General features: G+C 44.2%; 1 protein-coding gene across 1 annotated transcript in view; it reads right to left on the minus strand.

The window, feature by feature from the left end:
- Positions 1-349: 349 nt before the first annotated feature.
- Positions 350-23,558, minus strand: part of RNLS (renalase, FAD dependent amine oxidase) — a 572,873-nt gene continuing 549,664 nt past the window's right edge. The window contains exon 7 of the mRNA XM_029609826.1: positions 350-724. Coding sequence (XP_029465686.1) covers positions 674-724 — 51 coding nt within the window. The 3' untranslated portion in view covers positions 350-673. The remainder of the gene's footprint in view (positions 725-23,558) is intronic.

The following is a 23,558-nucleotide window of genomic DNA, read 5'->3' on the forward strand; positions in this document are numbered from 1 at the left end:
GAGAGGATAACTCTTCAAAGCTACTAATCATAAACGTATTGTTAGTCCAATGAAAAGGTATCACTTACAACTTGGTTGTTGACCCTTAATTCTATAGATCCAAATAGACCAATGTGGCAACCACAATTTTTTGCTCCAGTTTAGCCTATTGTATCACTGCTTTTATGCATTATTCCTCTATTAATACCTCTGCTACTTTTTTGGTGTATAACATGGTCACATTGATGACCTAGAAGAGCTATAGTCCAAGTATCACTGATCTAGACAAATAAATACAATACAGCATATTACTGATATTTTGCTGACTATGGGTCAAATATATTAAAAGGATTTTTTCCATGTTGCGACTATGGTAAAAATAATTAGTACATCTGGTCCTATATGTTGGTGACCTCATCATAAATAGAGACAGTTTTTTTTTTTTTAAGTCTGTCTTATTTTAAAGACCAGGTTACATCCTGAAATGTTTTATCTATCCAGCATAAATCTGTTTCCCAATGGCCAACACATGTTGAATCTTGCTGTCCTCTGTGCTACAGGAAAAGACTTCCTGTGGGTTAACTAACCACAACACAGCCAAAGTCTTTCCCAAGCACTGTCATGTCCCCTGGAGTTTCATCCTTTTGTTGTCACTGAAGAGAATGCCACCGTTTTCTGTGCTACGTGCTGTTGGTTACGCTTTCCTCTCCTTTTCCGGGGCTCTCGGCAGTTTGAAACCAGCAGTCTACAGTGAATAAAAAGGAGATGTCAGTCTGAACTTGGCACGGAAGTCACATAAGACAGAACTGAAGCAGTTGCTAAAATTACAGCTGTAAAACAGATATGGTGGCAGCACACCCTGCACCTGCACGCATGCCTCTCTCTTACACAGCTTCAGCAGAGCATATAATCATCTCTGGTCTTAGCACTCTCAATAATTATCATTTTTGATGTTTTCATAATGTCTGGAAAGTTGTCTGTTACTGTCGTCAGCCGATTTTTTTCCCCAGCCCACTCTGCACATTTCCGACAGGCAGTTGCTTTCAGCAATAGCCACGATGCCTTCTGTGAAGCTTCCCTTAGCTGTTAAAGGTGCAGTTGGTGATTTCACTGTCCAACCGCAGTCAGGAGAAGGGAAACGAGCCAGCACGCTCATCGGACGGTGAAACATAATGTGCACAGCACAAAATTCAACAGAATAGCTCACTACCTCCCTATGTCCTTTGGCTGAAAACTAATTCAGTTCAGCCAAGTACTCCACAGGCTCCTGGGGAGTAAATAAAATAGACAGGCATCAGGATTCCTACTCCCGCCACCCTTTAGTCTAAATTGTTTTAGTAGAAGCAATTGTCAGAGAAATTCTCATTCAGGAGCAAGCCTCAAAAGCATTTTAGCTTCCCTGCTATTTTACAGTCATAAGAATAATTGACAATAATTTAATCCAAGCGCAAGCACAGCACACTTCACATATGTTTATAAATAATTCAGAATCACAGGGGCGGATTTTAAGAGCCCTGCTCGCCTAAATCCGCCTAAATCCGGGCGGATTTAGGCGAGCAGGGCCCTGCGCGCTGGTGCGCCTATTTTACATAGGCCTACCGGCTCGCGCAGAGCCCCGGGACTCGCGTAAGTCCCGGGGTTTTCTGAGGGGGGCGTGTCGGGGGGCGGGCCCGATCCACGCAGCGTTTTCGGGGCGTGTCGGGAGCATTTCGGGGGCGGGCCCGGGGGCGTGGTTACGGCCCGGGGCGGTCCGGGGGCGTGGCTGCGCCCTCCGGACCCGCCCCCAGGTTGCGTCCCGGCGCGCTAGCGGCCCGCTGGCGCGTGGGGATTTACGTCTCCCTCCGGGAGGCGTAAATCCCCCGACAAAGGTTTAGACAGGGCCGGGCGGGTGGGTTAGGTAGGGGAAGGGAGGGGAAGGTGAGGGGAGGGCAAAAGAAAGTTCCCTCCGAGGCCGCTCCGATTTCGGAGCGGCCTCGGAGGGAACGGGGGTAGGCTGCGCGGCTCGGCGCGCGCCGGCTAGATGGAATCGATAACCTTGCGCGCGCCAATCCAGGATTTTAGCGGCTACGCGCGTATCTACTAAAATCCCGCGTACATTTGCTTGCGCCTGATGCGCCAGCAAAAGTACGCCAAATCGCGCGGTTTGAAAATCTACCCCACAGTGTATAGTCCTCACGTAACATTTCCTTATCTTGGTCTGATCTGCATTTCAGTTTCAGTTTCCAATTCAGCTGAGAAAAACTCCCCAATGTAGCAGAAATTCATTTCTCCTTTATCCTGCGATGTGTACTTAACTTTAGAGACTCTTCAAGAAATGGATTTCAAGCTCATTGGTAAGATAAAAGAGGATTTAAATGGAAATAGAAAATTAAGTGAAGGCTGTGATGTGCAGGAAGCCACCTTTGGGGTGAATGGCCTGGCAGCAGAGTTTGGGTTGTGTGGACTACATATAACTTTTTAACTGCAGTGTCAGCACTTACAAGCCGGTTAGCAGTCTTTAAGATATTTAACATGCTTTATTATGCACAGAGACACATACTTTTACATTTTACCATAAAGTAAAATAGCATTTTTTTCTGAGTCCAGGAAATATGGGTGTGAGAGAGCTCCATTTCTCTGGTATAAAGGGGTAGATTTTAAAAAACTATGCCCGCGCGTACTTTTGTTCGCGCAACCGGCGCAAACAAATGTACGCCGGATTTTAATAAATACGTGCGTAGCCACACATATCTTTTAAAATCCGGGGTTGGTGCATGCAAGGCTGCGCAAAATCGGCAGCCTGCGCGCACCGAGCCGTGCAGCCTGCCTCCATTCCCTCCGAGGCTGCTCCGAAATCGGAGAGGCCTCGGAGGGAACTTTCCTTCCGCCTCCCCCCACTTTCCCCTCCCTTCCCCTACCTAACCCACCCCCCCGGCCCTAACTAATTCCCCCCCCCCCACCTTTATTCCAAAAGTTACACCTGCCTGAGGCAGGCGTAACTTGCGCGTGCCAGGCCGGCTGCTGGCGCACCATGTTCCCGTCCGGGGGCTGGTCTGGAGGTCGCGGCCTCGCCCCTGGGCCGGAACCACGCCTGTGGTCCCGCCCCCAGAATGCCCCCGATGATGCGCCAGCTGCGACATGCCCCCTGACACCCCCCCCCCCAGGAAAGTCCCGCGACTTACGCGCGTCCTGGGGCTTTGCGCACGCCGGCAGCCTATGCAACATAGGCTCAGCAAGCGCAGGGGGAGCTTGGGGCAGGTTTTCGGGGGGTATGCGCATATCTTACGAGCGTACCCCTTTGAAAATCTGCCCCAAAATGTGTATCTTTGCACCACTGATAATCATCAATACCTGTCTCTTATTTTTTCCATGCACAGATATCATTTTCTAGTGCTTCTTTTTCATTTTGAGGCTTGGAAAGTACAGACTGTACCACCTTGCACCACATCTTGGCAGCCGAGGTGGGGATCTTATGTCCTCAGGACCTTCAGATGCTGTGCCATAACCAGTGGTGTACTTCCAATTATTTTTTAACAAAGGGGTCTTGCCAGCTCTGTTCTTTGTGGTGAGACAAGCTTTTTGTTTTCATAAAATGATTTAACAATGGTCTCACAGGAGCAATGAAGGCTTAAGGTGGGGAGATGGGCAGGACAGCCATCTTGGGCCCAAGCCTAGAGGGGAACTCATACAGGGTTTGATTAAAGGTAATGATGAAAGATAATGGGAGTGTATATGTGGGGGAAGGGAGGGAGGAGAGAACCCATGAATGGGGTATTGCCTATGGTCCCAGACACTCTTAGTCTGTCCCTTCCTGCACAGGAGTCACCTCTGATACATCCTGGTGATGGTGCAATAGCTTCATGGGGTGTGCGTATGTCTTTCAGAATAATGAAGGGCATTGATTGAGGGCAAATTGGGACAGGGAAGACACTTAGGGGTCAATTTTATGTTTAAACGGTTTTTATTGATTTTTAACAACAACAAAATGATACAACACTAAGTCGGGCTGGGTTCTGAACCCTCCTCAGAAACAAACACCAACACGCAGCAGACCACATATTTACTCCCATTCCCCCCCCCCCTTTTCCCACCCAAAGCATTGGGGTAAACAGCATTTACGGCAAGTGGGATTCCCAATCCAATTTCACATTATCACAAACAAAAGAAAGCTTGGTGCTCAATCATTTACTATGAGGCTATGGATTCGATGTGGGAGAGCTTGAATATAAGGCTGCCACACCATGAGAAAGCGCTTCCTAGTACGTGGTAGGGGTGTGCATTCGTTTTGAACTTAAATGTAAAACGCTACTTATTTTTTTTTTTAACTTAAAAAAGTGATGAGGCGAAAACGATCGGATTTCCAACTTATTCAACATAGCTATGTTGAATACATTGGAAATCGCGATTGTTGATCCAAAATAAAAATTTAAACCCCTCACCTTCCTTAATCCCCCCCCCCAAAGACTTCCCACAACTCCCTGGTGGTCCAGCTAGGAGTCAGGACGCCATTTATGCCATTTCTGAACTCCTTTGCGAGGAGCACGTGACGTCGGCGCCACGTCGGAGTGACGCGGCGTCGCGTGATTCCCCACGGGTTCGCTCCGGGACCCTCGTTCGACCCAAAAGGAACTTTTGGCCAGCTTGGTAGTGTCAGGAGGCCCCCCCAAGCTGGCCAAAAGTTCCTTTTGGGTCGAACGAGGGTCCCGGAGCGAACCCGCGGGGAATCATGTGACACCGCGTCACTCCGACGTGGCGCCGACGTCACGTGATTCCCCGCGGGTTCGCTCCGGGACCCTCGTTCGACCCAAAAGGAACTTTTGGCCAGCTTGGTGGTGTCAGGAGGCCCCCCCAAGCTGGCCAAAAGTTCCTTTTGGGTCGAACGAGGGTCCCGGAGCGAACCCGCGGGGAATCACGTGACGCCGCGTCACTCCGACGTGACGCCTACGTCACGTGCTCCTTGCAAAGGAGGTCAGAAATGGCGTCCTGACCCCGCTGGACCACCAGGGAGTTTTGGTAAGTCTTGGGGGGGGGATTAAGGAGGGTGAGGGGTTTAAATTTTTATTTGCACATATGGACATAGACTCAACTTATGGAATTCTCCATATGTCCATATTGACCGCAAATGGGACCCCCTTTCGACTTATGGACTTATGAACATAAACTTTTGCTCTGCACATCCCTAGTACGTGGGACTGTCGTGATGCCAGACACTCCATTGACATCATAGTGTGCAGGCTGTTCCTCCAATCCCAGAAAGACAGTACGTTGGATGAACACCACACAGAAAGAATGATTTTTTTCCCCACAAGACAAGCTTTAAGCAGGAGCATGCGTGAACCAGGATCTCTGATCCGAATCGGTGATATACAACCGAATAACAGCCATAAAGGAGTAATAGGAAAGGCTACATCTAGCAAGTCTGCTAGGTAGTCTGCCACGCTCCACCAAAAATGCTGTATAGGCGGACAAGTCCAGAATATATGTGACAAAGTACCTGTGGCATGGCCACAGTGAGTGCAACCCGCCGATGGAGCAATGGTTAGGTGAAATGCCATCCGAGGGGACACATAGCCCAACTCAAGAATTTAAATGGTAATTCCCGGTAATACATATTGATCGAGATCCTGGCTAAGCGTCGAAAACACACCTTGAGAATGGTCTGAATGACAACAAAGTCCCCATCCTTATTCCAGTGGGACTCAAGAAGTGCACACATATCCCCCTCCGAGTGCTTTCGTATTTGTTTATAGTAAAGTGATAAAGACGGGGCCTCAGGCTTCTCAAAGCGGAATACCCGGTCTAGGGAATGGAATAACGAGGGATTTTTGTAAGCCTCAGGGATGGACAGCATATAGTGACCAATTTGTAGATAAGGGAATGTGTGTGTGAGACTCCCAAGCCATAAGTTGCCTGGAAGTGCTCAAAGGAGAGGATCGTCCCGTCTGATTTGAGCAAATGACCTAATTGAGTGACACCCCTAGTCTTCCAGACCTGAAAACCAGAGGATTGCATGCCCGGTGTGAAATCAGCATTCCCAATGACGGGAAGAAAATACGCACACCCAGCGGGGACCTCCAATAATTTGGTCACTCGCCTCCACACCTGCCGAATCGGGCGTACAAGTGGTGTATGCAAAAGAAAAGATGGGAGTTGAGCCGAATTAGCCTGAAGCACGTATGCTGGGGCTAAAGGAGCCACCAAGGCCTTATCGGAATATGAAGGGGTATAGGTTGCAGGATCCATCAACCAATCTCTAAGGATCCTTAGATTACAAGCCAAATTATATGCGGCCATGTCTGGCACCCCCAGCCCACCCCTCCCCCATTTAGCCTTCAGCCAAGACAAAGGAACTCGAGATTTCCACCATCTCCTAAGGAACTGCTGTAGCTCACTATCAAGCTGGCGAAGGTCCTCTCATTTCAAGATTATTGGCACATTCTGAAGGAAATAAAGCCATTTAGGTAATATGTTCATTTTAAATAGATTTATCCTGCCACTCAAGGAAATGGGTAAGTTGCGCCAGTTGGTCAGACTGTCGATAGTGCTTTGTAATAATCTGGGTACATTAGCCTGTTATACCTGATCTGGGTCCATTGGGAGATGCACCCCTAAATAACTGAGATGTCCAGTAGCCCAGCAAAGTGGAAAAGTGTCCGGCCAGCTAGTCAGCAGATTAGGCGGGTATGCTAACACAGAGAACTTGAACTCATTCAGTTTTAGTCCTGAAAACTCACCAAAGGACCATATCAAAGGTAATAAGGATGACATGGATGCCTGAGGATCCGTAACAAAAACTAGCAAGTCATCAGCAAAAGCCACGCCCTTAAAGATGCGTGAACCAAACCTAACTCCTCGGATCACACGACATTGATGGATAGCTAGCAGGAGAGGCTCCAATTGCAAAATAAATAATAGGGGTGTCAGCGGACATCCTTGCCAGGTTCCCCGTTCCATCGCAAAGGGTTCTGATCTGGCGCCATTCAACAATATGACAGCCCTGGGGTCAGCGTATAGCAGGCGCACCGCCTGAAGAAAGAAACCCGAGAATCCCATTCGTTCCAAAATGGTAAACAGGTATCGCCACTCCACCCTATCAAAGGCCTTTTCGGCGTCGAAGCTGATTACCAGATGAGGAATGTCCATCTGACGACATACTGTCATGGCTGTCAGTTCACGCCGTATATTTGCCAAAGCATAGCGTTGTCGGCAAACCCAACCTGATGATCACCAACAAGAGTGGGTAAAATAGGTGCTAGTTGGTCTGCCAGTATTTTAGCCAGGAGTTTATGGTCTAAATTTAGTAATGATATCGGGTGGCAGGATTCTGGCAGAAGGGGATCCTTGTCCACTTTGGGTATGAGTGAAATTAAGGCCAGGTTCTCATGAGGTGGAAAGTTACCCAAAGATATCAATTCAGAAAATCCCGCAGCTAAAGGACCCGAGATCAGATCTCCCAGTAACTTAAAAAATTCTGCCGTATAGCTATCGGGTCCTGGTGCTTTGAAGCATCGCATATGATTAATCGCCAAGCGGACCTCCTGTTCCATTTAGGTTGATTAAGCCTCTCCTGCTGAAGCTGAGACAAACAGGGTAAAGACAACCCAGAGCAGAATTGCTCACCGGCCTCCACATTCCCACCGCTGGATGTATACAAGCTAGAGTAGAAAGCTCGAAAGCCCTGTAGAATAGACTTGGTGTCTCGGGCCACCTCAGTAGGTGAGGTCCTCAGTGCAGGGACAAACCTATTTGACCAGTCAGACCGAATTAAGTTGGCCATCATCCCTCCTGTCTTATTACTATATTGATATAGGTGGAACTGATAGTATATGTAGCTCTTTTTTGCCCGCTGGTGTAAGAGAGAGTTGAAGGCCGATTGAAGCGAACAATAATCTACCCTAGCCTCCCTACTCTCTGTAGTCACCAGTAGCACTCGGGCCTTGCGCAATTGCCTATTTAACGACAAAATCTTCTTATCCAGAACTTTTCGGTGATGGGAAACATAAAAAATGATATCTCCTCTTAAAACCGCCTTTGCTGTGTACCAGAACAGGGAGGGCTGGGCAGTGTGAGCTTGATTAAGCGATACATAATCAGTCCACTTAGCCCGCATGTATTCATGGAACTGCGCATCATGGGCTAAAAAGTATGGATACTGCCAGATAGGCACTAAGGACTGGCTACCAGAAAACTGAAAGTCAATCCAAATCGGGGCGTGATCTGATATAACAATATTATCAATACCTGCGCCCTGTACCTGAGAGAAAGCATGACCACTAACAAGGAAGTAGCTGAGTCTTGAGAAGGAGGCATGGGCATGTGACACATGAGAAAAATCACGTTCCGTGGGGTGTAAAATGCGCCACGTGTCTAATAAGTGCAGAGTATTTTCCAAAAACTGAGGGCCATGGCCCATGGCCTGTTCCTGCCAGCTCGATGTCGAGGCGTCCAAATCGGCATCACGAACTGTATTGAAATCTCTCCCCAGTATCAGGACATCATTGAGAAAGGGGAGCAAATGAGTGTACAATCCCCTGTAAAAACTAGGACTGTATATATTAGGGGCATAGACATTGCATAATACAACAGCCTGACCATACAGCTCAGCAACCAAAATGAGATATCTACCATGCGGGTCCACTATTTATTTAGTAATTTTTATGGGAAGACTCTTATGTATTAGGATGGCCACTCCCGCTGACTTCGAGGAGGCAGAAGCACTTCTCACTTCTTCCACCCAGTCTCAGCGTAACTTAGCATGCTCGGAGGTAGAGAGATGTGTCTCCTGCAAATAAGCCACTAAGGTTGATTTTTTTTTCAGCAGAGAAAGTATTTTAGTGCGCTTGACAGGGGAGTGTATCCTATAAACATTCCACGACACAAACCTTATTGGCCTACTCAGAGCTTAGTAGTATAGAGGTAATGCAACATGTATATAGCAATCTTTCCCAGGTGAGAGCCCTCCCAGCTGAGATTCCCCCCAGTCTATCCACCAGATTGAGAACTGCAAACTGAAAAAAAAAAGAAAGAGCAGCCTAACAATGCCATTCACCCACTCTTGTGAAAAACTCCCCCTCCTCATTCCCCTCCCCACCCCTACCCCCCCCCCCGTACATCTCTTTCCCTCCTCCCCAGCCTTCCCCTAACCCTTCTCCCCATCCCCCTCCCCCTCCCCCCCAAGGCATCTAGGTTTGCCTCCTCTAAATCCCTCAACCTCCAGCTTCCCATAACGTCCCCGAAGGAAATGGAAGAACACGATGAGATGTGCCCCTGACACCACCTCTCTGGCCATCTCCAACCTAACTAAAACATCAGACTCAACCCCAAGAAAAACACAGTCATCCACTTGTGACCAATTTAACAATACAAAATAAATAAGCCCCTGTCCCCAAAAACAGCCCCCTCAAAGTGAACAGCACTAGGTATAGTAGTGATAAAAGCAAATGTCCTGAAAATACCCCAAAAATTAAAGAACAAAGAAAAAAAAAATACGGGAAATAATCTCCAGTATAGAACAGTCTATAATGAAGCTCAGCGAGATATCCACTCCTCGGAAAGTATCAACGAGGCTCTCGTCCATAAAAAGTAAAAATAAATTAAAGAAAAAATTGTTCACTGACTCGAGGATAATCCTGGTGATATTTAGAAACCCCCCAGCCACAAAAGAAAAGTCTTTGACCGAGTCCTTGATTAAAATCCAAACTCAGGGGATATATATGTGGTCAAAGGGAGTCAAACCAGGGGGTGTCTGAAGTCGCGGCTCAGGGATGAGAGTGTGCGGAGATCCGACCCCTACAACTCTATTCAGCTGGGGAAACACATTGCCTGTTCCCCCCGCAGTGAGTCCCCAGATCACAGGCCTAAGCGAGGCGATGAACACAGTTAGCAATGTTCCCCTAGGGAGCCATGGCGTCCACAAATTCCTTGGCTTGCAGCGCTGAATCAAAATTATGGACTTGGTCATCCCGCCATATCCGCAATCGCGCTGGAAACAACAAGGCGAACTTGATGCCACGGTTATGTAGCGTCGTGCAGATGGCGGAAAACCTGCATCGTGCCTCTGACACCGCGGCCGAGAAATCTTGGAAAATCCGGATACGATGGGACTGGTATTGCAGGTCCGGTTTGGATCGGGAGGCGCCCCAGACCTCTGCTTTGTGTGCAAAGTTTAAAATCTTTCTGATAACTAGCCACGGGCATCCTGATGGCAATTGCCGCACCCCCAGCCAGTGGGCCCGCTGCACCTCCAGCTTACCTTGCAAATGCGGCAGATTTAATACCTCCAGGAGCCAAGCCTCCAACAAGGAACACAGCGAGTGTTCTTCAATTTGGGCCGGGAAGCCCAAAAACCTTAAATTATCATGGCGGGCACGGTTCTCTAGTTCGTCGACTTTAAGCTGCAAGGCTTGCAAAGTCTTATCATGCACGGCCATCTTGGTAAGGGTAGTGTTCGCCACATCCTCCATCTCAGATACCCTCACCTCCACCGACTCCAATCATGGAGGCAATGTGGCTAAAGAGTCTCGGACCTCCCCTAACTGATCAGTGATTATCGACCACTTTTCATCCAACGCCTCCCTAATCGCGTCCTTGATGTCAGCAAGGGTAAGCGGCAAGTGGGGGGAGGGAGACTCACCATTGGGCGCGGTCGCCATCTTAGAATCCAAGGCCCGTGGCTTTTCTTTTTCGTTTTTACTAGCTTTAGTGGTCATCGATTGCGTTATCTTGCCCCGAGTGCGAGCCATGGACATAGGCTTTGGTCCCTGAGATCTTCAGCCCCAAGTATTTGGGTTTGACGCGGTCAGATTAAACGCGATGGGTGAGGTGGGTCAGGAGCTAGGAAGAAACACGTCTTCCCAGCTACCACATCACGTGTCCCTCTCCAGGGGTCGATTTTAAAACCAGTGCGTGTTTCCATGTGTGCACGGTTCCCGGCGCGCGCACATGGATGCAGCTATTTTATAACATGCGCCGAAGCGCGCATGTGATTCCCGCGCACACATGCACGCTGTATGCAACTACTTTTCTCACATATTTTTACATCTAATTTTAAAAATTGACACATGGCAATTTTACCTATTAGTCTACCAGTTTGCCCAGTCCCTTCTGGCTCTTCTGCCTCAATTTCCCCCATTTGATTCAGATCTCCCACCTAGTCAGTATTTCACTTTTAAGATGTTTACTATCACTCCAGGTATAGGCGATTCATAAATTTTTAATAAAGATAAAGAGCAGGTGTGAATATACGTAAGCTGCCAAATCTACATGCATAAATTGCTTATAAAATAGCAACTTACACAAGTAAATATTGGCCCCATCCTGGAATGCTTCTGGCCTGCGACAACTAAAGCTAAGAAGAGCGCACCTAAGATAACCGATTACAATATATACTAGGCTACTGTCTTTATAAGGTCGTTATAAAGTATGTTGAGTCGAGGCGTCCTAGAGATCATAGAAAACAAGAGACAGTAGGCATATAAAGGCAAACAAACAGAAAATAAACCACAGCTTCAAAGATTGAACACATACCCAAAAACATTGTATGAGCAACTCCAGCGTCTGAAGAGAAACTATTCTAAACTGTAAAATTCTGTAAATAAAGTGAAACAAAAAAGAAGGTTATAGAGTAGAAAAATGGTTAAAAAGAAAACTATTTGCGACTGAAGGAAAAGACAAAATTATATATCCATTAATTGTTTCAAGGGGTCAGAATGACAAGGAGGGGCTGCCATGCTGGGGGGGGAGAATGTCTACTGTAAGAGGAAGGAGTTTAAAAAGTGCTTCAAAATTACAAGAAAAGCTCGCCAAAACCGAGCAGCCAATTCCGAAGGAGTCACATGATGTACTGTAACCAGTTCTCTTAGGAACACTTTTTTTTTTTAGCTTTGATTGCTGCTGTTATGACAATTTATTTTCTGTTTTTATATAGACGCTATGAAGTGCATGTGAATTGCTTCCTGTGGGTCCCCCTGACGGCTGTGTTGGGGGATTGTATTCTACGAAAATGATGTTTCAAAGCTTGAATTAAATGCCATTTTAAAATCTTAATTGGAATATCACTTGTGCTTACTTGGAAGGGCACTACTTTTGGTCGCACACGCTGCTCTATTGCATATACTTTCCTGTGTGACACTTTTTAACTATTTGCTGAACCACTTTACAACATACTCCTCTGATTATTTATTTTATTTTATTTATTTATTTAACGGTTTTATATACCGACATTCATCAATGATATCACATCGGTTCACAGCGAAACAAGAAACTAGTGCCTGTGGCGGCGCTTTACATCGAACAAGTTTAACATAATACAATTAGAACATATTGAAACATAATAATTAGAGAGTAAGGAAAGGTAGGGGAAATAAAGCATTAATCTAAAATTAAAATAACATGAATACAAGAGGGTAAAAAGAGAAAAAAAGGAGGAAAAGTGACAGAAGAATGAAATTAGATTAATAAATTAGTGTAGGCAAAGATTGCAGGTATATACAAAATGTACAATTATAGGGAATAACATGAAATATCAAATGTGAAGGGAAGGGGTGAGGAGAGGGGGGGAGAAGAAGGGGTAGGGAGGGGATAGGGTAATACAGAAGGGAGTGAGAGGAGGAATGATGTATGCTTAGGGAGAAACCAGTTCGAGGGGGACTCATCCGCATTTAGTGATTTACATGATTTATGTCATGGTTTGTCCTTACCCACTTAGTTATGTGGGCAAAACAAAGAGAGTGTTACAAATTCGCATTTCAGAACACAAGCGTTGTCTGAAGAATAGAAGAATGGAAGCACCAATTGTATCACACGTGTTAAAAGAAATCATGTCTTTTCATCAATGAAATGCTTCACAATCGACAATATTAAACGAGATATCAGAGGGGGTGATAGAGACAAAAGACTTACACAATTAGAACAGAATGGATTTATGGATTGAAAAGTCTTGGAGCAAGAGGTTTAAATTCCTTTATAGAATGGGCTGTTTTTATTAACCAATGAAGATCTAGTGCGGACAGTTACATGCTTTTGATTGGCTGAAGTGAGAATGAGATTTCTGAGTTGAAGCTTTAGCTTGTTAAATTTCTTTTGGAGGAGAAGAAAGAAAATAGGTGAAAAAAGATGTGATGTAAGTTAACAAGATAAGTTAGTTTTTAACAAAAGAGAACTGCCCTGAAGCAGCTATCGCAAAATGATGGCCACCATCGGCCTTGGTTTCACTTTGGTTATTGCAATTTTTTTTAGAGGAGTTGAAGCTATCATGGCTGGAGAAAATCACAAGTTGGTTTTTTTTTTTTTTTTTTAATGATAAATATGAAAAATTAAGCAAGTTTGTCATTCACAGTCATAGAATTCACTAAGGAAAAACAGAATGCAGGTGGAGGTTTTTAGACCTATGGTTGAAGTAAGATGCTATTGGAGCCCTTTTGAGCCATTGCATTGTTTTCCTGGGGTCTTTTTTTTCCTCCTTTCTTATATACATTACAATTGTAAATTAAAGGGCAAAGTTTAGTTTTATTGTCGCCTGCCTGCTTGTTATTTTTATCCAGGCTGGCATGACAATTTGCACATGGGTTTCCAAACTTCACTTGTCTTGCAGGACCATAATAAGAAGGGGCATCTGCCAGGGGCACAAAGCCCCATGAAAGTGGAAAAATGACTGAAATGCAAGTGTGGTCTGGCAGTGGTTGAAAAGCTTCCCTTCCACCATTTGGATTGGAGCAAAATAGGGGAAAGAGTGTAAAAGTACTGGGGTGGCCAAGGAAAATGATGAGCGGGGATTACGGTGGATGAATGTGCTTGCCTGCCTGTCCAGGGTGCTGGAATACCCTGTTTCATCCCCAGTCTGGCCTTTCAGCCGAGCTTTCTCCGGTGGCTGATGTGATGTTTGTTGGTGATGTGCTATGGCATAAGTGTAAGCTTGCTTAGAGAGAGCATTCCCCAGGATTTCAATAGCATGAAGTGACTTAGCAGTGCTCTGCTGTCCCTGTAGAAGCATTCCCTAGAACTTTTTTTTTTTTTTTTTAGCATATTGAGATCAGAAAACCTGATTTTTCCAGTTACTGTATGAATTCAAATGGAGTAATTAGGCTGTAAATTGAACTAATGCAGCCAGCTCAGCACACTGGCCCTGATGTGGGTTGGGTGAATAACATCTTGGCATGCTGAATTAGACTGTCTGATTATGAAGGATGGGCAGAGCAAAGCTGTAAACACATTCATCAAGGTATTACAGCTCCACGCCTATGATTGCCATTTTACACTAGAGAACAGCATCATAAGTAAAAACTTAATCCTAAGGATTTTGTGATTTCCCTACTGCAAAGAAACATGAAGTGAACCTCCCCTTCTGGTTGGATGACTCATCAGAGCATTGTCCCGCAGAAGCCAATTTCTGTGGCCTAGAGTCATTAAAACATGCGTGCTAAGGTGGCGAAGGGCAGTCTGGCCCAGTATGTGATAAGGAGGAGCTCCCCAAGCCTAGCCAGTTCTTTCAATTCTTTGGTTCATCTACACAACTAGAGAGCAGGCAGAGTAACTCCTCAGTGAAGGACTTGTCAGGTATGAGCTCAGCATTTTACGTTCAATATCAGGATGGCCTAGTCTGCAATGAGCAGCCCCCAACAATTCCAAACATTGCCTTCAGGAACTTTATGATTTTATATCTGGGGAGGGGGGGGGTATGTGGTACTTTTAACAAGTTCAGCTTTAAAAATTAGTTCAAGCCTTACCAGTGGTCAACTGGGCAAGCTGTAAGGTCATGGACTATAACGTCTACTTTTGATCAGATCCATACCTAAAAATCTTGGGCACAAAATTGTGTGAAAACCACAGTCACCTCCAAAAGGGGAAACTATTTCACTAGGAAAGACTGAAAACATAAGTACCAGGAAATAAACTTCCCAGCAGCTCTAAATTCGCAACACTAGGATGATCCACCACAAAATTACAATATCAGGCGCAGAAATCAAAACAGCTGTTGAACAGCATTTCTCAGAGCTGGGCCACCCTCTCTCTCACTTCTCAGCACTGATTCTGAAAGGATTATTTAAACATGCAAAAGACAAAAAACAAAACAAAACATGGGAACCAAAACATATAAATATACTTGATTCAAAATAGAATGGACAAAACCAAAACATGGGATTCATGAAGCACTAAGTAAAGTTGAAGTCTCTATAATCCTGGACATTGCTAGAATATTTGACCTTTTAAACCCTATGTTTTGCAAAATGTAGCACCCCATTGTCATTCACTTTTCTTTCATATTCTTCCTACCAACTCCCCCTTATCATCCTTGCACACATACATACCGACAGATCAGCCACTATACTGCATCGATTTCCTAGCTCCTCAAGATTCCTTTTCTGATGAACTCATTAACTTTTAATTTAAATTGCTTCTCTTAGTCACATGGGTAGATTTTATAAAGTTACGTGCACACGTCCATGTGCGCGCACTACCTGGCATGCACACATGGACGTGCGATTTTATAACATGCGCAGGCAAGTGCGTGCATTTTACAAAATCAGGGGTTGACGCGCACAAGGGGGTGCACAATTGTGCAACTTGTGCACGCCGACGCCCGTGGCCTTCCCCCGTTCCCTAGCCTTCCCGCCCCCTAACCCTAACCTAACCCCCCCAAATTTTAACTTTATCTGTTGTGCCTGCCTGGAGGCAAAGGCCGCTGTGCCGAGGGCCTCTAGCCCTGCCTCGCCCCATCCCCGGACCGCCCCACCCCTCCCACTTCCCGCCCTCTGCCCGCCCTCTCCCCGATGTCCTGGGACATACGCGTGTTCCGGGGATTTACACGTGTAACCGGGCCTTTTAAAATAGGCCTGGCGTGCTTAAGGCTGGTCAGGCGCGTAAATCCCTGGGATTTACGCACATAATCTTTTTAAAATCCACCCCATAGAATGGTAATATTACAAAAACAAGTTTCCTTGATGATAAGACTATACATAAGAGCATAAGAACATAAGAATATGCCATACTGGGTCAGACCAAGGGTCCATCAAGCCCAGAATCCTGTTTCCAACAGTGGCCAATCCAGGCCATAAGAACCTGGCAAGTACCCAAAAACTAAGGATAGCCTTGGAATTATTGCAGAAACATGTAAAGGGGGCAGATGAACGGCTTTGTATAAAATGCTTTCATGATCAAAAAAAGATAATATGAAAGTTATCACAACCTCCAAAGTATCCCATAACATTCTTACATTATTTATTTATTTAAAATTGCTTCTATTCCGTGAAATCACATCTTGTCTGACAAGGGATACAACAAAACACATTATATAAACATGAGCCCTTGGTCTGTATTATTTATAGACCAAAGGCTTGATTCACTAAAGCTTTGCTCCCATTCTATGAGAAAAAAAAGCTTAGTAAATCAGGCCTCAAGTGCTGGAACTTCATTTAACCCAAGCAAAAGAACTATTTTTCCACATAAAGAGAAACCGTTATACAAGATATCTAAAAAAAATTTCTAAAATCGTAGCACTAAACTGGATGTCTCAATTGTATCCAAATCCTGGTGACTCATCATAAGTAGTGCCCATTATATATGACTTGTATATTTTACTCCAATACTACGATTTTCCAATCACTATTCTTACTAATGGATATCAATTATCAGGAGACAAAAGACTATAGAACTTGGTAATATAACCTGATTGTTTGGGAAGATGAACGTTTCAGTACCCTACCTGCAAGCAGTATGAGAGTGTGGACCTTTGAAATCATAGTTATTCCAGATTTTAATTCACAAGTTCAAGCTCAACTCCCCCCTTGCTTCAGCCTGGCTCATGCTCCAGTTTGTTGTTTATTATTATGTTTTTGTTATTTCCATAGCAAGAACAGTAAAGTCAGAGAATCGCAAAACAGAACATTAGTGTTATATAAGAAAAATATACAATCATTGTGCCCATAATGGGGGATGATATTAATAGTAAATATTAACAAAGAAAAAATACATGAAACAGCGACAAATACTACTGAGCCTAACAAACACCTCTAAACAATTTCAACAGTTTCAAGTAATTGCATCTACACCCCACTTTTATTAGAAATAAAAGCTTCTAGATGAAGGGGATCCAAAAGGATAAATGTATTCTTCTGATACATGAGTACACAATTGCATGGAAACTTAAGAGGTTATCAAATTTGCGGACGATACAAAATTATTCAGAGAAGTTAAATCACAAGCGGATTGTGATACATTACAGGAGGACCTTGCAAGACCTTGCAAGACTGGAAGATTGGGCATCCAAATGACAGATGAAATTTAATGTGGACAAGTGCAAGGTGTTACATATAGAGAAATATAACCCTTGCTGTAGTTACACGATGTTAGGTTCCATATTAGGAACTACCACCCAGGAAAAAGATCTAGGCATCATAGTGGATAATACTTTAAAATTGTCAGCTCAGTGTGTTTCAGCAATCAAAAAAGCAAACAGAATGTTAGGAATTATTAGGAAGGGAATGGTTAATTATTATGGTTAATTATTATTATGGTTAATTATTATGGTTAATTATTAGGAAGGGAATGAAGCATAGCTCTCTGCTTCAACGGCAGGGGAGAAGAAAAACTGATACTACACGCATATCCAGCATAGCTCCCTGCTTCAATGGCAGGGGAGAAGAAAAACAACCAATAAGGGCTGAATAACATAGTCTGGGTAAAACAAATAAGCATGGGTGTAGCTTGCTTATTGCGGCGGTTACTTCCCCTACTACCACTAACTAATCAAGCTTGATATTTCACTTGGATGCAGCTCCATCACTGCTCTCTACATTAATGGTGGGGGTGGAAGGGAAATAGAACCAAAGAGCTAAGAGAAACAGATAAGTATGAGAAAAAAATGTGTGAAGCTTGCTGGGCAGACTGGATGGGCCGTTTGGTCTTCTTCTGCCGTCATTTCTATGTTTCTATGTTTCTATGTTAATATAATGGAAAATGTCATAATGCCTCTGTATCGCTCCATGGTGAGACCGCACCTTGAATACTGTGTACAATTCTGGTCGCTGCATCTCAAAAAAGATATAGTTGCAATGGAGAAGATACAGAGAAGGGAACAAAAATGATAAAGGGGATGGAACAGCTCCCCTATGAGGAAAGGCTGAAGAGGTTATGGCTGTTCAGCTTGGAGAAGAGACGGCTGAGGTGGGACATGATAGAGGTCTTTAAGATCATGAGAGATCTTGAATGAGTAGATGTGAATTGGTTATTTACACTTTCGGATAATAGAAGGACTAGGGGGCATTCCATGAAGTTAGCATGTGGCACATTTAAAACTAATTGGAGATCAATGCACAATTAAGCTCTGGAATTTGTTGCCAGAGGATGTGGTTAGTGCAGTTAGTGTAGCTGGGTTCAAAAAAGGTTTGGATAAGTTCTTGGAGAAGTCCATTAACGGCCATTAATCAAGTTTACTTAGGGAATAGACACTGCTCTCTATTGCATCAGTAGCATGGGATCTTCTGTCATTTGGGTAATTGCCAGGTTCTTATGGCCTGGTTTGGCCTCTGTTGGAAACAGGATGCTGGGTTTGATGGACCCTTGGTCTGACCCAGCATGGCAATTTCTTATATTCTTATAAAAAGAGGCACCCAAAGTTAAAACTTTCTGTCCCAACTATAGGAATTGCTTCCTCCTAGTCTAAGTATTCCGTGAAACATCACAAAATATCAGTACATTTTGGCCACAAAAGGAAAAACCTCTGCAAGAAAACTACATCTAGAAAACCCATTCCTTATCTTTCTCTTCACAAATAGTAACTAGTAATGTTGTCCTATTTGGTATATCATCAATTCCAAGAAAGTAGTTAGATTAGGGCTATCGTCCCATAATCACGTGTCTGCTTTTTAAAATAAATAATACATGTTTAATATTACAATTTTCTTGTCCCCAGGAACACTCAAAACTTAACAAATATATTTATAAAACAACTCTAAAAGAACAATAATATAACAACTGTAAAATTTAAAAAGTGTATATTTCTAGCTCTCAAACTATTTTCAAGAACTTCAAGATGACTATGAATTAAGGAGCTGTCCTTTATAAACAAAGTCCAAGATGCTTGTAGAGAAGAAACTTGAGGAGTTAAAGTAGATAATGTAGATTCAGGCGAGGATATACGGGATTCCTGGTCTTCATCTTTAACTTGGATTGCCCCATAAAATATGAAAATGATGAACAGAATTAGTTAAGGTCTTTCCATCTTTTCTACCATCTTCTGCATATTCATCAAAGTGATGTTAGGACGCTCAACAATTGAATCAGCATTTCTCTCAGTAGAAGCACCAGCTGAATTAGTATTGCTCCTATCTAAAGTCCCACGATCTACAAGCCTAGTAGGGGATCTTGTTGTAACCTTCCCATCTCCTTCTTGACTCTGTGTGGAATAAGAGGTAGCAGAGACCAATTCAGATTGTAACATCCCAATTAGAGGACTAGACTGACTTGGTGGTTGTAATGGTAGAACACTCTGGCCCGGGCTGAACGAAGCCGCTGAACAACCAGAGGATTCCTCATTCATGCCCACAAAGGACTGGTCAACCAAGCCAATTACATGATGGTCCATAGGGCCCTGCATTATGGAGCATGCGAAGAGGAAGACCAGGTCTCCATTATCCTTTTCCTTCCCATTCAAATGCTAATTCCAAATCTTCACAAAGGACGCGCGGCTTTGCTGGAGCTCCCTTCATATGGAAACACCGAGCGCTTCTTGATGACATCACTATTGTGGTTCTGGAAAGGAAAGAACCGCTGGATGGAGAACAGCTGAGAGAGCTACCAGTGCAATCTGTCCTTCCTCTCCAGAAGAATTGCCAGTAAGTCTCTTGAGCCTCTCCCCCCACATGTTTCAGTTATAAGTTTTAGGCAAATGCAGGACAATTTTCTTGCATAATTTTGAAATGAATACATTTATTTTTCTTCTGCTTAAATTATGTTGCAACTTCTGGACAGGAAAAAATTCCACAGAAAATAATCATGCAAGCAAAATCAAATGTTTTTTTTTTCAAATCCTCGCTGTTCAAATTACATGCATTCATGAGCATATGGTTTTCCTCATATGGTTTTAGAAAGTTTGCTGCATCCCTTTTATATGCTTCACTCCAGCCAGCTGTGCTTTGTTTTTTACACTTCTTACAAGATTTTAGTTTTCTTTTCACAAGAGTATCTGTTTGCATCATAGATTTGGAGATAGGCCGCACATGTGGGGGCAGATTTACTGGAGTTAGAGCTGCACAGGGTGGAAGGTTTGTCAATGCAGCAACAGAGCAGGTGATGCAACTGGTACCAGGCAAATGCAGGAACTTTGTTCTAAGAGTGCTCAGCTGAAGATGAACTGTGGTTTACCACAACGTTCTCTCGTGATCAGCTGAACAGTCAGATGTCATGGATGACTGAAGAAGAAGTTCATTTTCCCACAGTAGGGACACGCACAAAAAAAACAACCCTATACAGACAGTAATGGAAGAACTCATGAACGTTTCAATCTTTGCTGAAACTCATCAGTTTAGTTTATAAATCTTATCCCATCCATAGCATTCATAATAAGGGCAATATTGAAAGGTTTTTATACAAATGTAACCCCCTCCAGTTTAGGGGACAAGAGGGCAGGGGCACCCTTTCACCCACTTCAGCACAGTCTCAGGCCGCAGGACAGGGTTCTTTATCTAATGTGGGGGACAAGGCCTAAGATGGCAGGGGGGACAATTTGGATGTTGGCCGGGGGGGGGGGGGGGAGGTTGGTAACAGTTCCCTTTTAACTTTAAAGGATGTGAGTGCCACAAAAGGCTCTGAAGGCTTAGGTTGACTGTCCAAAAATAAATCATTACTGCCAGAGGTTTTAAATCGCGAATTGGCACTGTTCACATCAGTTATTGACTTGAAAAAGGTAAAATTTACAGTTCTCCAATTTATCTGTGCAAGTGTCTCTCTTTGAGCAGAGAAACTCTCACCTTCCGGGGCTTGGATAAGTAAGTTCCACAGTTGGGAAGGGTAGGGTATCCTTAGTTTGGACGGAAAACCTCTTCCAAAAGACTGATGGCAAAATGGATTACAGTCTTTGCACAATGTCCCCAAAGTGTCTTTCTCTCATGGTGAAGATGCCATATGGGTGTCCTCAAAGTATACTTTTAGGTCTTACTCATAGTTCTCCTCTTTAGTTGTCAGAATGGGATTTTTCTTAGGAAAAGCTCACTGGCAGGGAAACCAGCATCTTTCAACAGATGTCCCTTCTTCAGGAAGGAAAGGTGGTGCACACTTCCTCCTGGAAACTCAGACAAAATCTTTACAAAAATGTAGAAACTTGGGAAACCTCCTGTAGTAGGTCACCTTTGATCTAACCCCCTTGGTGTGGGCTGGAGAGCATTGGAGTCTTCCCTACCCCCTGATCTAACCTGACTGGTGAATACTCTGAAATCTCTAATCAGGGGTACCAGGGCTCCCACAAGAATAACTCCTTAAAAAAATGGCAAAAAAAAAAAAAAAATCCCAAAGCCTCCAAAAATGGAACTAGACTATTGGGAAACCCAGTACCCAAGAAAAACACTCTCCTGCTCTCTCTAACTCCTAAGTGAAATGCTACAGGCTGCTTTTATAAACAGCAGGGAGTTGGACATTTCAGTAACCTCAGTGGAGGAACTGTTCTGAATAGTGCATCCTTCCTGCCACTACCTTTCCTATCCTAGATCAAATGGTTCAAGATTAGAGCCTCTACAGTGACAATTCCAAAGGGCTGTCACACAGTATACCCATGTTTACCTGCCTAAAAATGCCTTTTGAAATGTTCGTGAGTCCCCCCACGTCAATAAAAACATGCATGCTTTTTCCTATGGGGAAGGCAAAGTATATGCAGGGATTTCATTCTGAAAACCCTATGCATACCTTACTACACTTACTTTTGCCCATGTGGAAAGGTGCAAATTATGCAGGTCCAAAAGTACCCACTGTCCCCTCTGGCCCTGAATTTTCAAAAGGAAACACCTCACATCCGCAAGTTCCCTGCAGTTGTAAATATTGCACCTAAAAGGACCCAAAGCAAAATAATATTAAAAAAAAGCTAATTTTCTGGGTCTTTCATTATTGTTTATAATGTGCATTTTTTTTCCTGGTGTTAGGCTGAGAGAGAGAGAAAGAGAGAGAGACTCTATCTACAAGGTCCTCATAGTAGTGAAGTATTTATATCTCTATAGGAGGGCCATCTAAAGTTTGAGATGAGGTGTTGGTGGTGGTTTAGGGTTTAGGGATCAGTTTCTCATGTAGAATGAGACGTATGAACAGCACAGTACATCTTGGTGAAGATTTGATGTCATTTGACACCGTTGTGAAGGTTTTACTGATGTGACGGTATATAAAAACTAATAAACCATAAAACACTTGGAGTGAGGAAAGTCTGACAAAGATGAAATTGTGTACTATGTTATCTCACCCTAGCTTGATTGACTTTCCTCACTCCAAATGATGTCAAATCTTCACCAAGGTGTCATGTGCTGTTCATACGTCTCACTCTACATGAGAAACTGGTCCCTAAACCCTAAAACCACCACCAACACCTCACCTCAACCTATTAGAGGGCCCTCCTATAGAGATATAAATACTTCACTACTATGAAGGCCTTGTAGATAGTCTCTCTCTTTCTCTCTCTCAAAAATGCAATCTAAAATGTATTGTGCTATGCGCCTAGCACCAGGAAAAAAAGGTGTAGTTATTTCCAGCATTAAAACTGTGCAATGGCATGAGTTATGATATTGCCCCTCATTTTCCTAAATCCTGCCCAAACTCCTCCCTGATCCTGCCCCCCCCCCCCAATATGCATTCGCGCTATGCATTACTATTCTTATCGCATGCATTAACTCGTTATCATGTGCGTTAACGCAATAATGCATTTTGATGAATGATCTGGCTGGTCAGGAACAAGATAAAACAATGGCAAAACTGGGACAGGGGTGCAAGGCAGGACACACATGGACAGGATAAACCATCTGGAGGCTTAAACAGGACAAAGGCAAAATAGGGAACAGTCAGACAGGCTAGGCTACTGGAGGACCTAAACAGGAAAAAGACAAGACAGGCAATGAACAGGCTAGATAGGCTGCCAGGAGTACAATAGCAAGACAAGGATCACAGAGATAGGACAGACCACCAAGAGGCCTAGACAAGGTAAAGGCAAGACAAGGAACACAGAGACAGAATAGGCCACTGGAAAGCCTATCTAAACCAAGGGCAAGATAAGGAAAACACAGACCAGCTAGGCCACCAGGAGACTTATTCAGAACAAGAGCAAGGAATATGCAGTCAAAGAAGGTCACAGGGAGATCAAGACAGGACAAAATCTAGGCACAGTACACACAGGCAAAAAGGGCCACCAGGAGACCCAAATGGAACAAGGACAAGGCAAGGTAGCACAAGGATGGCCACAGCAAGGAGCCAGGGTAACTTGATGATAAGGACTGGAACTAAGAGAGAGTATATTATAGGGCTGGCCTTGCTGCATCATGCAGCTTTCAAGGCGGAGGCTACAGCAGGATTGCATGTGGCCTACTGAGGGCTCCTGCTGGCAGGTGAGCCACCTAGCAGCTAGTATCATTTCAGTA

Source organism: Rhinatrema bivittatum, chromosome 7, assembly GCF_901001135.1.
Source record: "Rhinatrema bivittatum chromosome 7, aRhiBiv1.1, whole genome shotgun sequence".
Lineage (NCBI taxonomy): Eukaryota > Metazoa > Chordata > Amphibia > Gymnophiona > Rhinatrematidae > Rhinatrema > Rhinatrema bivittatum.